At 39.3% G+C, this 19,689-nt stretch overlaps 1 protein-coding gene across 3 annotated transcripts in view; it reads right to left on the reverse strand.

The window, feature by feature from the left end:
- The window catches only part of NELL1 (neural EGFL like 1), a gene marked incomplete at both ends in the record, with an annotated part of 742,470 nt that overhangs the window by 668,200 nt on the left and 54,581 nt on the right, over positions 1 to 19,689 (reverse strand). For all 3 annotated transcript variants that reach the window (XM_084239443.1, XM_084239442.1, XM_084239441.1), the window contains one exon: positions 8,065 to 8,215. In XM_084239443.1, the coding sequence (XP_084095569.1) occupies positions 8,065 to 8,215 (151 nt within the window). The remainder of the gene's footprint in view (positions 1 to 8,064; positions 8,216 to 19,689) is intronic.

A 19,689-nucleotide genomic window follows, 5' to 3' on the forward strand; every position in this document is an offset into this window, starting at 1 on the left:
TGTTCTGTTCCCCACTGTCTCTGGTGAATCCTCTCACACACCCCTGCACCTCTGGCCTGTACCCCAGTTCTTGTATACATAAATAAATAAATCTTTTTAAAAAACAGAGCATTTTGTTTTAACAAAAAGAAGAACTTTCTTAGGTAACCAAAAAGATCTCCACATCCCATTACAGAAACATTCCACAGAAAGCTTTTCCTTAGACCCCTAGCTTTTGTTTCCTATCTAATTACACTTAGTTTAATTTTACCTATAATTTAGAAATAAGACGGAAAAATGGAAGATTTACCATTATATCTTATAGAGTTGCATATACTGGCAGAATGTTCAATTAGGTTTAATCTATGTTAATTAAGCTTTCCATTTTAACAAAGCTCTATATTAACACATTTGAATCAGGAAAAATAAACATTAATTCTGCCATGCCATTAAGATAGTTCAGCAAGACAAATTCGTCTTTGTTCCTTTTCCCATGTGCTATATTGGTACTATTAAAGAAAATCAAATTAGAAATATAGGTCAGAATTAATAAGAATGCCACTTCTATTCCATAAAATAATCTATTTGATTGCTACCTCAGATATATTTTCAATTGTCTTTATATTTAAGTTTCTCATTTCATTTTATCTACTTGTTTAAGATATTCATGGAACTCAATTGATTCAGTTACCTAGGGAGTTTGAAGATATTGCTATGCCAAGAAGTTCACTTCTGGTTTAAAGAATCACAACCTCCCAAATGATCCACCTCTGGTTGCTGGATCTCCACCAGGTGAGAGAAAGGCCTACCTTCGGCTAGAAGCAAATTCAACCACAAAGGGAACTCTTATGTCATTAATTCAATAATGGCCTTGCCTGGGAGGAGCTGGAAGCCCAGCAGAAATAGGCAATAATGGTTTCCAGAACAGTAAGAGAGCAGGATTTCTGGCTGACATCTTTAGAAAAGGAATTGGATGATTAATCCCTGGGGTGTTCGTGATGGCTAGAAAGAGTTCATTCCAGAATGCTGTTACCCCATTGCATCTCATCAGTAAAAGTTACTGTCTGTAGGAAAGTGAACACCACCAGAAGGTTTTGGTGACAGGTATGATTTTCCTCTAAACACTGCACTGAAGAAGTGACTGCTCATCTGGCCACTCATTGGCATCCTGTTAACTCTCCATATCAAATAACCCCTTCAACGACATCATCACCACCAGAAGCACCATCATCATGGATTTTTTTTTATTATGTGTCAAGAACTATGCTAGGTGTTTTAGAAATATTTCTAAATATTTCTAAGTCTTTCAAAAATTGCAAATTATTATAAATTTCCGATACCAAATGCCAAACCCTCTGTCCCTTTCACTGCCCTGTGCCATCTCCCACATGTAGTACATCCAGGGCAAAATCTGAGCCTCAAACCATATATTCCCCTGTGATCCTTTACAGTAGGCCATGAAATCTGTGAGTAGCACTAGCCAGAAACAGAGAAGACAAATCACTGATAGAGTGAAAGTTTATTTAGTGAATGCATACTATGTGCCCAAGAGTACATCTTGCTGGTGGTATGGCCCCCAGGGACCCTCTGTGATGCTGTGCCTTACCTGTGTTACTTTCATGTATTTGAGCACAGCCTAAATAGGAATCATCTCCAACTTTGAGACAGATCCTGCCTAGTTATTCCAATATCCAAGTTCACTTATACTTGAAATACTGCTAGACAGAATTTTCCAGTGCTGGTAAAGGAGAACTGGTACAGGTAATGCATACATTTCCACACCTGCCCTTGAGTCTATCCCAAGAAGATGACAAAATTCTATTAACAGTAGAAGCTATTAATCTCTCTCAGAACATCAGTTCAAATAAATAACACATAGTGGTTGGACCAGTTTGCACTCCCACCAACAGTGCAGGAGAGTTCCTTTTTCTCTACAACCTCGTCAACATTTGTGGTTACTAGATTTTTAGTATGTGCCATTCTCACTGGTGTAAGATGGTATCTCATGGTAGTTTTGATTTGCATTTCCCTGATTACAAGTGATGTTGAATATTTTTTCATATGCCTGTTGGCCATTTGCAGTTCCTCTTTGGAGAAGTTTCTTTTTAGCTCTCCTGCCCATTTTTTGACTGGATTATTTTCTTTGTTTTTGCTGAGTCTCATCAGCTCTTTGTAGATTTTTGTGATCAGTCCTTTATCATTAGTGTTGCTATATGGAGATTCCTCAACCTACTAAAGATAGAGCTTCCATATGATCCAGCAATTCCACGCCTAGGTATTTACCCAAAGGACACAGAAACATTAATTCCAAAGAGCACCTGCACCCCTATGTTTATAAAAGCACTACTGACAATAGCTATGCTTTGGAAACAACCCAAATGCCCAAAAATAGATGACTGGATCAAGAAGATGAGGTATATATACACAATGGAATATTACTCAGCAATCAAAAAAGATAAACTTATGCTATTTGCAGCAATATGGATGGAGCTGGAAGGGATCATGCTCAGTGAAATAAGCCAGAAAGAAAAATACTGGATGGTCTCACTCATAGCAGGAATCTAGAAAACCTAAATAAGGAACCAGGAAAAAGAATAACTATAAGAAAGAAAAAATCTATTAATAGATGACTGGATCAAGAAGATGTGGTACATATATACCATGGAATATTACTCGGCATTCAAAAAAGATAAACACATGCAATTTGCAGCAACATGGATGGCGCTGGAAGGGATCATGCTCAGTGAAATAAGCCAAAGAGAAAAAGAAAAATACCGGATGGTCTCACTCATAGCAGGAATCTAGAATACTTAAATAAGGGACCAGGAAAATGAATAACTATAAGAAAGTGAAATCAAAATCAACAAAAACTATGAACCAGAGACACTTTTTGGGGGGTGGGGGGCGGGAGGGGAGGGATTGGGGTCAGAATGGGGGGATTGCAATTGTATGGGGAATATAAAAATAAAATTTATTAATTAAAAAAAAGAAAGAAAAAATCAAAATCAACAAACAACTATAAACCAGAGACACACTATGGGGGGGGGTTGCGGGGAAAGGAGGGGTTGGGGTCAAAATAAGGGGGGTGCAATTATATGGGGAATACAAAATTAAAAAAACAAATAACACATAGAAGTTGAGTAACAGAAGTGAAAAGTGTTACCATGAAAGTTACATCTGTATGTATCTATACACATGGAAAACTACTGCCCAACCTTATAAAATGTGCCCCCAAAAGAAAAAAATTAAGCATGTACAAGGTCACTAAGAAAATTCCAGCTTATTTGAAAATCTATAAATCTTACAGCACATATTTTATATCATCGATTAACAAACCCAGAAGTCACCCATCATTTTTAAATCTAATCCCTTTGATTTGCTTTTTAGACTGCTCTAACATGGGTCAAAAAGTCAAATTGAATTTAAGAATTATGGAAAGTACAATAAGTTAAAATATTATACAACAGTACCATTGGGTTCTATTTAAAGCAATACTCAAAAATATATAAAGCCTTCAGTAAACACAAAATATTAAAAACAGATCTAAACATTCAAGCTGGTAAGAAAAAAAAAAATACCAGCAAGTGATAGAAAATGAGGTAAGAAGCAGAAATCAATGAATTTAAAATGAAAAATAGTAGATTTGATCAATAAAACTAAGAACTGTTTCATTAAAAAGACCAATAAATTACACATTTCCATGAGTCTCACCAAGAAAAAAAGGAAATACGTGTATTTCATGCTAGAAGTTAAAGACAAAACCACAAACACAAGACAAATATATTAGAATATCCAGTTATTTATGCATTTCAGTGAAATATGATTTTTCACAAAAATGTAAATTGATCCAAATAAGAGTTTAAAATTAAGAAGAGCAATAACAAAACAGAAAGTGAACATTTTCAATAATAAAAGATTTCCCAATTATCAGCCCATATTATTCCCAGGTGAATTCAATCAAACAACATTTATAAAAGAGGTGTTGTCTATGTATTTAAACCAGCCTAGGAAACAAAAAAAAAAATTGACGTCTCAAATTAACTCATGGATAGAAGTAAAAACCTCCTGTCTCTCACTAATGAGTTGAAACTTGTAAGTGCTTAATGAGGTTACTATAAAATGTTTACAGCAATGCCTGATATTTATCAGTGCTCAAATGTTTATTGCCACTATTATTTTTACTAATATTGCAAAAATGCTAACCAAAACACTAGTCAAGATAAGCTTATTTGAGGATTTTAGGAACAGTCTAACATTATGGTTCTTAATGTAAATAATTACGTTAGTAGATAAAAGGATGGGGGAAACACCAGTCTCAAAAGCCATCTTTGAGAGGTATTTAATAAAAACTTAACAGCTGTTGACTTCTTGGTCTTTCAGTAAATTGGGAATAAAACTAAATTTCTTTTATATCATCACTGCATATATCCATACATCCATATACATTTACATTGTGTGTGTTAGGTAAAAAAAAACTTACCAGTTATTAAAAAGATTATATTAAACATAAAGAACACATTATAGACAGGATTTTGTCTTCCTCCTGACTTTAATGAGGACTTTGATCTATTCAATTATTCAAAGTCATTGTTATGGACATTCCAACCAGTAGCATAAGACAAGAAAAAGGTATCACTGGTATAAATACTGGAATTTAAGAATCAAAATTCAGTATTTATTAAATTACAAAAATTTAATAAATCAAGGAGGGTGACTAATCTAAAAAACCAAAAATCCAAAAATTTTGATGCCTGGCCCTGGTTATGCAGTCTGCAAATGTCAGCTTTAAAATAAAAAAATCCAAGCTACTCCTCGTAACTCACTTAGTTTAGAAGTCAGCTAATTTCTGATCCCAAAGCCAAAGATATCAAAAGAAAATCATGCCAATATATCTTGCCAATATTAACACAAAAATCCTCTTTATCAAATCAAATCCAGGAATACATGACTATATAACATGTCTAAGTGGAATTTATAGAAAAATGCAAATTTGGTACACATCCAAAATCTAATTAGTTGTAATATGCCACATCATTAGAAAAACAGAATAAAAATATATGATCTTGATAGATGTGGCGATAGCACTTGAAAAAATTCAACACCCTTTCATGATAAAAGCACTCAAACTAGGAATGGAAAGCAACTTCCTCAGACTGACAAAGAGCATCAATGAATAGAAGGTAACATGTTCAACCTGGGTAAAAGCACCTATGAGGACCTCCCCGGTGGCACAGCGGGTTGAGCTGTAGACAGCCTCTGCAGTGTGGGTTCGATTCCCGCCAGCCAGTGAGAATCCCACATGGTGCAGCAGACCTCTCCTGTAGCACCCGCTGCTCCCCTCAGCAGTGTATCTCTGTCGTCTGCCTGTTCTGCTCCCTGCTCTGTCTCTGGTGAATCCTCTCACCATCCCGTGCATCTGGCCTGTACCCCAGCTCTTGTATAAAAATAAATCTTTTTTTAAAAAAGCACCTATGAAAAGTCACAGCTAACATCACACTTTGTGGTGAAAACTTAAAGCTTCCCTCCTTAAGATCAGAAACAAGGCAGTTATCTGTTCTCATTACATCTATTCAACATCTTATTGAAAGTTCAACATTGTATTGGAAGATCTAATCAGGGCAAATTAGCCAAGAAAATAAATCCTTCCAAAAATAACAGGGAGACATGAAAATATCTCTATTTTCAGATGGCATGAACTTGTATGTAAAAGAAAGCAAACATTGTAAAAAAAATGCAAAAGATGTAAAATATATATAAATAAAAAAGAAAGAAATCTACTTAAGCTATTAAAAGAGATTACTAAGGCTCCAGGATACAAGATAGCTATGCAAATGGTTGCATTTCTATGAAATAGCAATGAATAAACAGAAAGTAAATTAAGGAAATTTCACTGATGGTGGCATCCAAAATAAAATATTTAAAATAGTTTAACAAAAGTCACACAAAACTGAAACTCTGATACCACAAAAAATTGTTGAAAGAAATTAAAGATGACCTAAGTAAATGGGAAAATGTTCCATGTTCATGGATAACATGATTTACTATGAAGATGACCTGCCAAATTAAAAAGTAACCTCTGTAAGAAGTCAGCTGCCTTGCCAGAAATGATAACTTGGTCCTACAATTCAATGAAATTCAATAGTAGTTGAATAACCAAAATGATCTTTAAAAAGAAAGTAGAAATGCTCACACTTAACTGATTTCAAACCTTATTACAATGTCACAATAATTCAAACATTACTAGCAGAAGGGCAGACATGTAAATCAATGGAATAGAACTCAGAGTCTACAAATAAATCCTCACATTCATGACAACTGATCTCCAGCAAGGTTCCAAGGCAATCCACTGGGGAAAAACAGTCTTCAGCAAGTGATGCTAGGAGAAGTGGTTATCCATACTTCAATGGATATAACTTCACATGAGAGAACCATACAAAGAATCTGGGTGTCTTATTTTCTAGTCAACAATCTATAAATACAGTCTACCAGGTGCTCTGTTGGAGCCTCTGCTCCTGAATAAAGAACAGTTCCAATGAGAAGCTCTGCTTCTCCTAGCTCTCAGAGCACTTGGGTTCTGACTAGGACCTGCTCAACAACACATACTACACCTTGCTTTCTCTGCATGACCCCGAAGCTGCCAGCCTGTTACCTGACAACATCCCCACAAAAGGATCAAGGTCCACCAAGGCTTTTTTGAGGCTGAGAGCAAACTTAATCATTGAAAAAAGAACTGTTGGTCCTCACCTCTGCTGAAAATGGGCATGGAAAGACCCTTTCCTCCAGCCAAATTAGTTTGCTCCTGCATGTCTTTAAAGAAAATTTGCATCTTCATCTTCCTTCATTGCTCCCTTCTGACTTCCCACACTGCTCTCATGCTTAATAAACCCTTCCATTACCTGCTAGGATTCTGCCTGGTGTTCAAGAATCACTGTACTCTGTGGTCTTCTTTAACCACTGACTCCTTAATGTACTGGATTCAGTGAACTTAACACCTTCATGGTTTCAAAATTATTCATTCTAATACTGCTAAATTATTTTTTATTATCAATTCTTTTATTCTTTGCTTTTTCATTTGGTCATGCCTTACCTCACATATCACAAAACTCTTGCTGGGTTATGTTTCTTCAATTTCCCCACAAAACCTGCCATGCCATCTTGAATAGAGGAGCCACTCAAATATTTTCAATAGACTAATACAGAAGAAGCTGATATCAAAATGTTTAATTGTTTAGGTTACCTAATCATTATTTATTTCATAATAAATAGACCTTTCTCAAATTTAAAATCCTTATGGTTTGCTATTATCTATGGAGACTTCAATCCAAGTTTTTCAACATGACATCAAAGATTTGAAATGATCTGACTTTCACTGATTTCTGTAATATCACCCCTCACTGTCCATCCCAAACTCCTTAGCACCTTCCTCACAACACTGCATGTTCCAGTCACTCCCCACCCACCTGCTTGTCTTCAAACCTTTCTGGAATTTTTTTTCATTCCTTATTCATTCCCATTTAGCCTGTCAAATATCTACTCATTTTTTTTTTCCTTTTAAGACCATCATCCTTTTTGAATCTTGTCATTACATAACTTTTAGAACGGATCATTCTTACCTTTATGCCATAAACACAGATTTCTAGCATTGCCTCTAGAATGTTTTATGATTGTCTGTCTTCCCTATTAGTTTGTGTTATCCTCAGAAAAGAAACTGTTTTAGTCAATTTAACTTCCCAGTGTCAAACAGAGTTCCCACCTAAATACACACTAAGTGTTTACTGAAGGTCACTGTTAAGTATAACTAACTTATTTGATGACTTGATACGCTAAGTCATGGCTAGAATGTGGTCTGAGCCAAGTGTACCAGAAAAGACAGGTGAGAAAGACATTTGTGGATGGCTCTTAGAGAGAAAACAAGAAAGCCACTTTGCCCAAAGTAATACATAATACAAAGTAAATTCATTAATGTGTTCAACAGAAACAAAGACTGTTAGCTCAGCATTTTCTGTGAGCTACCAATTTTAAATTCCGTTTTGCATAGTCCATTCCTTTAGAGTAGATTTTCAAAAATAGGAAGAGCTTTCTTACCTGTGTTCCAGTTCTCGAATGGACAGGATCACTCCTGAAGTCGATGGCTTCTGCTGTACAGTGGCCAAAAATGTGAACTCACTCTTATTCCGAAAGAGCTGGATTAATTTCTCACTCACGTGAGGGGCTGCATGGATTTCCCTGTCCATATCTAGGAGTCAGGAAGGAAGAGCAAGAGAAACAAAAGGAAAGAGAAAGAACAAGAAGGAAAATGAAGAAATGCAGAAGGAAGGGAGGAAGGAACACAAGAAACAGGAGAAAAGATGTGATTAAAACAAATACTTCATCCAAAGGAAGCAAGTTCTACTTTTTATTTTCCCCTCTCGTCAACAATTTTCATTCCCAGGCACCATCCACCACCCCACAGAGCTGCATTCATTTACCGAGAAACCCGGAAACGCCATCTCTGTCACCACGTTCACTTGTCACCTTGACAAGTTCACAATTGGCCAGGCACTGATTTTCTGACAGGAATTTTGACAGGACACTGAGCAATGTGGCCTGCTGCAAGCAGATTAAGTTGCTGTAAATAAGGTGAGAGGCAGTGGGCTAAATGGAATCCTAAATTTAGAGAATCCCCAGTCTAGCGGGTCCCAGACGCCACTCAGCAGGCTCCATTTTCTCTTGTCCCACAGACTTGGTTTCTTGCTGTGCACTATGCATCCAGGGAGACCTGCCCTTGCTTGGTACCCGGTAGAGATTTATGAGTTCTAATGATGCCAGACAACTCTGCTTCTGCCCACAGAATAAATACAAGGTGTGCTCATGATCCCTAAGCGTGCCTGGAATTTCTCTGTAAACATATTGTGGATTATTTTCCTTGTAAAATGATTTTCCATGTAAAATATCTATGAAAATTGAGGCCATTTCGGCAGGCCTAGAGGTATATGAGTTCAGCTAATCCTGCTCCTGGGCCGGAATCCTTTTTGCAACATCCGCATGAAGAGACATCTCTCATGTCAGATTCACCAAGGGTGCATGATAAGCCAAGTGGTGTTGTTTTACAGTACACTTTCTGGCAGTGGGAAGAAAAGTGTAGAGAAAACAACTCAAAGGATAACAAATGAACATCAAAGGCACATTTGGTGCCTTTTCTCACACCCTGTCTGTCTTCTCTGAGTGGTAACTGCATGGTTTTTCTCCAGGACTGTGTGAGGGACCTTGATAAACAGACTCACAAAGGCCTTGTTGCCCATGCAGTATCACAGACATTGGTATGGACTGAGATGAACCTCATCCTAAAGAATCGCTTCTCAACCATAGGGAGTGCTTGAACTCTTGACCTTAGGTCTGTCTTCTCATTTGCAAAATGAAGCAGTGGGCCTCCCCAGTTCAGCCTTCTTTAAATTTTATGAAATGCCTTGTCAAGTTTGCAGCATAGCCAAGACCACCACTGTCTTCCAGCTATAAAGTCTAGGTTATAAAGGGGGGGAAGCAGGGTTGGTCTCTACAACAGAGGCACCCACCTCTGGCAGAGCACTCTACAAACATAAAATTGACATTCATGACATTTGCTATTCTGCCCTAGGAAAGGCCTATCTTACCTGACTGCTAAGTAGCCTGGGTCAAGGGTTGAGATAAGAAATAGCCACTTAGAAAATGCTTCTGTACCTTCTACAAATCCAAGCTCAAGACTTTCTAGGATGATAATCCAAATCTATTGACTAATTGAACAAAGCACTTTTAAAACTTGAGTTTATTAGTAAATATTTGTAAACAGTTTATTGTCATGACTTTTGGCAAAGATCCTCACAATAAATTCTACCTAGAACTTAGTGCCAACAAAAATATGTTGATCCTTGAGATTAACTTATATGTTCACTGGTTGCATTGGCTCCCTAGAGAACACATTGAAGGATTCCAAAGCTTTGTCCCAATGAGAAGAGGGCCATGACTGACCAGCAATGCCTCCCGGGGGAAAGAGGTAGAATATCCTGTCAGTTCTGGGTATCCTCACCTCTCACTCAATTTCCCTGGGTAGTATATACAGTCCCAAGACCAATGACCCCCAAACTTAGCCACTACCCCAATATGTCCCTTAACCAAAAGACTCATATTCAATATCCTTCTTAGCATCTCCATATGAATATCTAATAAGCATTTCAAAGTGTGTATGCTCACAACAGACTTGTTCTCTCCCCCAACCCTCCATTCTCCCCTGGAGTTCAGTAAACGGAGCCACGCAGTTCAAGAAAAAAATAAACACAACCAAACAAAAGAACACCTAGAGGGTGCCCTCAGTTCTTTCTTTTCCTCCATATTCCATATCCAATCTAAGACCAACTCATCAGGCTCTCAAGTCTGCAATCTGTCCACTTCTTCCCAATTCCACTGTTTTAATTCTTATCAAAGCTGCATTATCTATCCCTGGAACACCTCTAATACTTTCCCTACTCATCTCCCTGTTTCTTTACTGCCTTCTCTTCTCCATTTCCCACGTAGCACCTATAGTGCTCTTTTTAAAGTAAAGTCAGGCCAGTTTCCTGTTTAAAACCCTCCAGAGGCTTCCCAGTGCTCCCAGGATAAAAGGGATGTATCTCCCACCCTACTCTTCTGGGTTATGGAGGACAGCCCCAAATCTACTCTTGCCTCTGGGTCTTTGCTCCCTCCCCTCTGCCCACAATGCCCTCTCCTCACTCTTCACATGCCTGCTTCCTCCTTTAGCTCTGACTGCAAATGAAACCTCCTGCTCATTCCCTCCAAAGCAATCTCACCACTAATATCTAACACCACTCTGGGTATTTTGCCTATGCCATTGATCATGAGTTATATATTGTGATCAGTTTATTACCTTAGGTCACTTGTAAGCTTGTTTCATGTTTTTTACCTTATTTCCTTTCTCTCCTCAGTGGACTCTAAGCACTACGAGGGCAGGCATTCTAATTTATTCATTGTTGTAGCCACATTTCTTAATGCCTAGTATAAAATAGGCATCCAATAAAGACTTACTGAATTAATGCATTTTCCATTTATAGTGTTACTTTAGGTAACCACAAATACTTCCACCAGAAAATAGTATGACACCTTTTGGAAAACTAGAAATGAATATTTCAAGTGCTAGGCCTATCAAATTAAATGCTTCTCATTGTCAATTCAACCTCTCTTCTTGACAAGACACCTCACCTAAAAGTCTAATCCAACCCAACCACATCTCTACTCACCCAACATCCCTTCTAAAAAGCTGAACATTTCTTTTACCAGCTTTTCTCAGTTCTCTTTGAAAATGATTGGCACATTGAAGTAATGAGACCCTATTAGCACTCACCAGAGTGAAATGTAAAAAACATCTATTTTGATACATTGAGACTTTATGTGCATTTTTATTTTTCAGAAAAGCTCATTCAAGTAAATGTTTACCATAATTCAGCCACTGAAGAACACAAGAAACTAATCCCAATACTACTTGCAATAAAGTGGCAAGACCACAAGATGAAGCATTTCACAGAACAGAAGACTACACAAGTTTTAAAGATAAATAACTGTGTGACCGCGGATAAGGAGAATTTACCCCTGAGTCTCACAGTCCACATCTGACACTGTAAGGATATTGTGCCATGATCTCCATAGTTCTTTTTTTAGACTCAACATTTCATTTCTGTTCATCACTTTACTCTGCTCCCAGCCACACAGCAAAAGGATGATAGTGAGGGTATTTTTTTTTTGTCTACAAAATACCCAGATTCTATGACTATTCTCTGCTTATTTCCCCAATTTGCAGGAATGTAGCATTGTCAATTAGTGAATACTGATAAGTTGCCTACTTTGCAGTAGCCTTTTTTCCAGAAGCTAGAGCAACCAATGAAAACTAATTAATAAGAACTTGTAGTGAATATTGTACTTCCCTAATCAACCACTATAATGTATGTTTGCTGTGTTATTTGAGAACAGTCAATTCTGCTAGAGAACAAGAAAATCAAATGGAATGGAGTGCTTAAGAAGTGTTAAATATATAGCAAGTTAGAAGCCTGTGAAATGTGTTAAACATAGATTGAATAAATGGAACATAAAAGTGTTGAACACAGATTAAAAGGACTGAATAAGAGTGTTCCTTATAAATAGAATGGGGTAGGAGGACCAAGTCATAATGCACAAATCACACTACCTTTCAGAATGACAGCTATGTCATCCCTAAATCTGACAGCCATCTCTGAAACCCATTTCATTCCCATTCTTTGCCCTACATACACTCTGCAAAACATGCTAACAAAGGGCCTCCCTGGTGTCACAGTGGGTTGAGCGCAACCCTATGAAGCTGTCCATGGCCTCTGCAGCACAGGTTCGATTCCCGGCCAGCCAGGAAGCTACCCACATGGCACAGCAGACCTTTCCTTTCTCACCCGCTGCTCCCCTCAGCAGTGTTTTCAGCAGTCTGCCTGTTCTGCTCCCTGATCTGTCTCTGATGAATCCTCTCACCCTCCCGTGCTTCTTGTCTGTACCCCAGTTCGTGTATAAATATTTTTTAATAAAAAAATGCTAACAAAATCCATCACTGCTCCCCAAATCAACTGGTGAATACAGACATGGTCAGGCAAACTTGTCCCCAAGTCCCTCCAAGAGAGGAAGCACACTGGCTCCAGGCAATGTCCATCTGCTGAACCCTCATTTTTTTAAGCCCTCCACTTCAGTCCAAGTATCTACAGTATCAGCAAGGAAGCCAATGGAACAGAGAAAGATGCTCTTAGTAGCTGAGCAATGTATAACCTAGGACCCAGTGGGATGACCCATTTCCCCACACACAATTATACCGAGTGTGTAAGCTTACTCCATCTCTTTCCCCAGCTTCCTCCTGGTAAGTTTTAATTGATTAAATAAGTCACATCAGTCAAGGATCTGCAATTGGTCTGTCCATGGGGTTTTGTTTTGTGACCTCTGGGGATATACTCCGAGGCTGCCAGTGCATCCAGGTAACAATCCACTGACAATGAACATTTTATATTTTAAGACTGAGAAAAAAAGAATGCCATTTCAAAAATGCAGAGGTTTTGCGTGATCTAGTTGAGAAGCGCTAACTCAGCAGCCAGGGTTAAGTGCTTTCTCTCTCCTAGGATGAAAGGACCCTACCTAGTCATTTTTAAAGACTAAAAATGCTAATGTGATGATTAAGCATCTGTAAAAAGGTGTTAGGTGAAGGGAGGCCACTCAAGAAGAAAAAATTAAAGGATGGTATTCCCACACTCTTCTCTGCCTAATATAGAAACCACTTCATATCCTTTTCCTTGACTTAGAAGGTGAAGGGGGAGGTGGTTTTCACTGTCAACAAACATGTACCTGTGTTTTCTCTGTGCCAAGCATTGTGCCTGGCATCAGGGAATCAAAAATATTGTTTCTGCCCTGGAGGGGAGCTATATAATCAAGACAGTTTCCTAGTGACAATGGTAAACTAGGGCACGGCATAAGGGGCGGGGGGCCGTGGAGGCTGGGAATGACATCACCAGGCTGTATCTTTTTTGAATCCAGCTGAAAAAGATGAATAAGCATTTCCCAGGTCGGGGGAGGAGGGCATTTGTGGCAGGATCGCCGTGACAATGTGAACACCCATGTTCTTGCCATCATCTTGACGTTTTTCTTTCTCTGCAATATCTCTCACAAGAAGACCAGCAGGAAAGCATCTCCTCAACCAGATATCGGCGAGAACTCTACACCCGCCCAGGGTGAATCAAGGAAACAAAAGCCAGCAGCAGCAGAAATGACACAACAAACACTCCAGGGCAGCATGCCTCCACCTTGACTGAGAATTCAGAAGACACTAAGTAGATACAGCATGTTTACACCTTGGCCCTCAAAACTTGACAGATCCCTACTAAAGACCTGGTGTGTCCTTCCAGTCTGAGCCCCCCCTTAAACTTGTGGTAAGATGGGCCCCAAAGGGGGGGAAAAAAAACACTTGTTCCTTTGAAATGGCAGTTGGTTTTTAATTTCTAAGGACAGAGAAAATGCACCGCTTCAGTAATATTAACCATGCACTGGGAAGTTCCTGTTCTGGGGAGGCTGGCACGCAGCTCACCTCTGGACCTGCAGCCTTTCTTTGAGAAGGTCAGGTGTTATTAACCCAAGTAGCTTTCAGAGCTGCAAAAGATCACAAGCACAAAGTAGTGGGGACACCAGGAGACTCCCATTTAATGCATAAGGAATTTCTTTCTCCACTAACAAGTTCACAATAACATCCCATTAAACCTCCATTAGCTCCAGAAGCCAGAATGATAAGAAAGCAAACATGTGTGTGGCTTGTTCGGATGCCAAAGGCAGGACTAACTGCTTGCACATGTCTTACTTACAATAACCTTAGGAGTCATCATTATTTTTCCTGCTTTATAGAGGAGATAACTAAGACTCTTAGAATGCAAATCGCTTTCTAAAAGACATCAGGCTAAGAAGCCATGAAGCTGAGACGCCAGCCTGGCATGCAAGTTCCACGGGCTCCCTCCCCTCTTCACCACACCACATCTGCTATGCACCCATGTGGGCGCTCTCAGCACCTGGTGCATGTGGTCACCCTCATGTACCCAGTGAAGAAATTAGGGTGCAGACACCTTTTTCGTAGCTTACCCAGAGTCACACAGCAAGTGAATGGAGACAAAATTGAATCTTATTCAAAATAATTTAGAAAATTATTCATATTCTATTGCCAAGTTCAACAAACCACCTAAAGGCCCAATGACAGACCAGTGGATTAAGACGATGTGGTATACAGATGCGAAGGAGTACTTCTCAGCTATAAAGAAGACTGTGCCAACATGAATGAAACTAGAGTGGGTTTCGCTAAGTGAAGTAAGTTAGAAGGAGAAAGACTAATACCAGATGATTTCACTCATAGTTCGAATATGGGGGTGGGGAGGGGGAGAGAAACTGTCAAAACTAAACCAAAACAAACCCTAGAAATAGGACTGCAGAATTAAGGATCCTCGCAGCGGGTAGGTGGGAGATAGGATAAAAGGGAGGGAGGGAGCTCCATGGTCTAGGCTAAAGCACTATATACGGTTGTTCCGGTGGTAGGAGGGGTGTGGTGATACACATCTGACAGGGTGTGACCCTAAATCATACGCAGAGTTGTAAATCAATGTTACCTCAAAGGAAAAAAAAATGAATCTTGTCCCCGCAAAGCCATCAAGACACTCCATGGCATCTACTACTCTCTCACCCTCCCACCCTCTCGCTGCTGTGTTCCAGCCACACAAGCCTCGATCCCTTCTCCCCAGGGTGGTTCCTCCATGCCTGGAAACCTCCCCTTCTTCAGTGACCGCTCTCTTCTTTGGGGCCAGCTTCATGGTAACTCCCCACTTTCTCAGACCACTCCAGCCAGCTCAGTTTCCCTATATTCTGTCTTCGTTGCACTTACTGTAATCACCCAGGTTTTATGTGTATGATCATCTTATTGTACATAATCGTTTCACTAATGGCTCTTATGCCCACTAGACTGTAAATTCCACAAGGAATTGTTTACTGATATACACCCTGCACTCAGTATTGGCGCAGGGCAGAGACTCCACAAATGTCTGTAGCATTAATAATTAATCTATCTATCTTGACTCCAAAGTCTGAAATGCAATGTAACAAAGGAGCTTTACCAAAGACACTCAAATATAACCCCAGCCTGTTGAGGAAAAGTACATTAAAATAATGAACTGTCTAAGGAATAATAAAGTCAGCTGAGCGTCCCCAACTCCTCTATTAGGGGACTAAACCTCAGAAAGCCTGTAACACATGGTATTAATCAATTTTTTGTAATTACTGTGTGATTCTGTTTCCCCCATAATTTTCCTAATTAGATCGGCATGGACGGGCAGCCAAGCAATTAAACATTTAAAATTTAAAATTGTTCAGATGTGGGTAGACACTAGACTTTTGGTGGAGATCATAATGTAGCACACAAATGTTGAACTATAATGTTATATTCCTGAAATCTATATAATTGTACACCAGTGTTACTTCTATTAAAAAAAAAGTTTAAAAACATCACTAAGACAAATGAACACATTCCCTTGTCATTAAGAAATTAGCAAAGTGACAACTCCCCTTTAAGCTGCCTCCCCACACTGCCACACAACCCACCAGAGATCAAGTCTCCCCACTAATCCTCATCCATCTCGATTAAACACCTCAGCATGAAGAGATGTAAAGAAAGGATGGCTGCTCTCTCTGAATCACAGAGCAAGAGAACAAAAAGGAAAGACTGCTGAAAGGGTATACTGAATATAATTAAAACCATATTGTATAAGGTACAGGCTTCCAGCAATAAGATAAATAGGCCCTGGGGATGTGACAGCCTGACAACTATAATTAATACTATGTTGTATATTGAAAAATTTGCTAAGAGTAAATCTTAAGATTCTCATGACAAGAAAAAGCTTTCTAAGAGGGGACAGATGTTAACTTACTGTGATAATCATTTTGCAACACACACATGTGTCACCTTCAACTAGCACAATGTTATATGTCAATTTGTCTCAAAACTGATCGGGGCACTGTTATGACAACAGGGGTGTCCAACAGGAGGGAATGGGCATGCTCAGGAGGCATCCCAGGACTGATTTGACTGGAGCAGGACCAAAGTGTTCCTTCTCAGAAACTTCAACACCCTATTCAGAGAGATGTGAAGAGCTCAGGCTCTGGAGATTGGAGGATTCAGGTTCAAGCTTTAGCTCTTATCAGAGGTATGGCCTTGGGTAAGTTAAACTGTTTGCCTCACCTTTGTCATCTTTACCATAAGAAAACTATCTGCCCCTCAGGGCTAGTATGAAGGCTAAATAAGTTAATTCCTGTTAAGCTCTTAAAATAGTGTACACGACAAAGAAAGCACATGGCAATTTTTAGTTTATTTGGAACACAGCCAAGAGAAGCCCTAGAGGATGGGGGGCGAGGGTGCCAAGCTCTGTCAGTAACCCCCAAGCTGAGAAAGCTGTGGTCCCGCATTTAGGGTGGTGGCTCAGCAGGACGCAGCTGGCAGGTGAGCAGGGGATGCCAGCTACAACTGGAGGCTCAGCTCGTGGCCAGTTCTAACTCTCTTAAAAACTGGGCAGTCAGCCATTATAGAAAGCAGTATGGAGATACCGCAAAATATTACAAGGAGAAATTCCATACAACCTAATTATCCCACTTCTGGGTATTACTCAAAAATTGCAGACACAAAAAAACTAAATTAGAGATATGCACCCCTTGTGTTATCACAGCATTATTTACAATAACCAAGAGCTAGGAACTATCAAAGTGCCCTGGACAAATGATTAAAGATATGAAAAAATGTACATATTTATATAAAAGATATGTACATCGATGTAGATAAAATATGTATATGTACATAAAATATGTACATATGTCTATAAAATATCAACTCCTGCTTTCCTACCATTTACAACAACATGGGTGAACCTGGAGGGTAATGTGCTTAGTGTAAGAAGCCAAAGACAAATACTGTATGATTTCACTCAAATGTGGTATAGTGAAAAATAATGGACAAATGAACCAAATAAAACAAAAATAAGCTCTCAGACCAAAGACCAATCAGTGCTTTCTAAAAGGAAAAGGGGGAGAGGAATGAATAAATTGAATAAAGCGGGTCCACTGTTGGGTGAATGACAGAATTAGACATTCAGTGGAGAACTGAACGCAGTATATATACAAGCTGATTTTCAATGATGCCACATTAAAGTTTATTTTTTAATTCAGAAAAATAGAGCTCAGTCTATGGGCCAATCTAGGAGAGGCCAACCAACATTCAAACATCTTTGAATTTTTGTCGTGTGCTAGTTGTGGAGCTAAAAATACTACCTAATTTAGTCCTCGAGGCAGCCTGTATTGCTATCTCCACTTCCTAAGTGAGGATACAAAATGTTAAGCAGCTTCCTACCATGTAGCACAGCTGGAATTCATACTCAGATCTGTATAGTTCCCCCTAGGATGCACCACAGCCTGCTCATCTGTCTCAGCACCAGAGTTTGAAGGCAGTCTCACCACATGCCTCTGTAAGAACTTGGGTAACTCAACTTCCTGCCATGATCCCTGAGATACTACATCTGTAACACAGTGGTAACACCACCCAACTTGCAGGGTTGGGTAAGGAATAATGAAAGAATACGTGAAAGTTGCCTACTATAGCATTCAGCCTGTTTGTTCCATATTTTCCCTTCCCAAGGTCTCTCTTTAGAACATTTCTGAGATTTGGAAAGGCCCAGAAATCTACACACCAAAGTCTGAGCTTTACTCTTTGTCAATGTGTTCATGAACTTGAGCACATTTCTTATTTGTAATAATCCACTGGGAGACAGTAAAAGCCTCACTTTAAGGATAAGAAATCAAAAGGCAAGTGATTTGTCCAAGACCCCCAACCACTCTTCCAGGAAGTAGCAGACAGGACTTCTGACTCCAATTTTGCAGCTCTTTCTAACAAGAGAGAATCATTAGACCTCCAAAGCCAGTCTCCCTGACCTAACAGGTAACTATCCTCCAACATTTTAAACTGCCTCATATTGAGAGTATAATCCCTAACCTGCTTAAAAAGTTTGGAGCAGGGGGTTGAGCTAATTGTAATTTGTTCCCTTTGGTGCACAGTCCTATTTCACAGGCATAAGAGCCATTTTAAATGCTGTGTTGGCCTTGACCTTGCCACATCTAGTAGAATTCAATAGTAAACAGTAGGGCATCATGTTCAACCACCAAGCTCTCTCATTTATGATTATTCACTATAAATCATTTTTACATGTTGCTTCAAATGCGGTTTTTCACAAATAAAAATCTGCCTGCATCAAAATGCACAGTGATTTTAATATGCAAACCTCCTACAGAGATGATGTCTCATTTTAATTATTGTTTCGGTTTAATGGGTTTTCATTAAATTAGAGGATGGAGCAATTACTAGGGTGAACAACTCATGTTTCAAAGGTACATTCCCGTGGCTCTATGGGCAAAAAGACAGTTGTAGCAGAGAAGCAGAAAGCAACACTTTCAAATATGCTTGCAATCAGCCTGAGAGTCAAGAACGCTGGCTATTTCTTTTCCCAGCTTCAAAAATAGAGCTGGTATCCCCTCCCTGGGATATGCAAACAGCTCCAAGCTTGGTTTTACTTTTTTTTTTTTTAACACATAACTTTTCTATCTGGAATCCAGACACCCCTGTCATCGGACTAGAAAGCCCTCTTAAAAGTCCACAGCCCACAAAGTTAGATGTCAAACCACAAGAAAATACTTCTGATGAAATTGTCTTCTCTCTATCACAAGTAACTCAGTTTAGTGGATTAATGTCTGACTTCCCACCCCTGGGAAATTTCTCCACCTTCAGCACAGACCACAATGACCAAAATCATATTAATTAGCCAACTGTCAGAGGCTCAATGAGATATGACTTTGGTGACCTCAGCAACATTTCACTCCAGACATGGAACAAATTTGGCACTGGGGGAACAATTGGGCAGCATAGTCTCAGATGGAAGTGAAGGAATGAATGAGAAGTAGGGATTGAGAGCAGGGTGGAGGTGAAATCTGCTTTATTGGGTCCCAGTGGTCAAAGGTAAGGGGCAGGACTCAGCGCTAGGAGGAGGTGGTTGTTTGGCATGGCCCAAGTCTGCACCTGGGGATATGGAACGGACTTGACAAGCTTCCAGTGTGCAGCTTCTTGCTCTCCAAATGAGCTGA

This window comes from Talpa europaea (genome assembly GCF_964194135.1).
Source record: "Talpa europaea genome assembly, chromosome: 1".
In the NCBI taxonomy this organism is placed as follows: domain Eukaryota; kingdom Metazoa; phylum Chordata; class Mammalia; order Eulipotyphla; family Talpidae; genus Talpa; species Talpa europaea.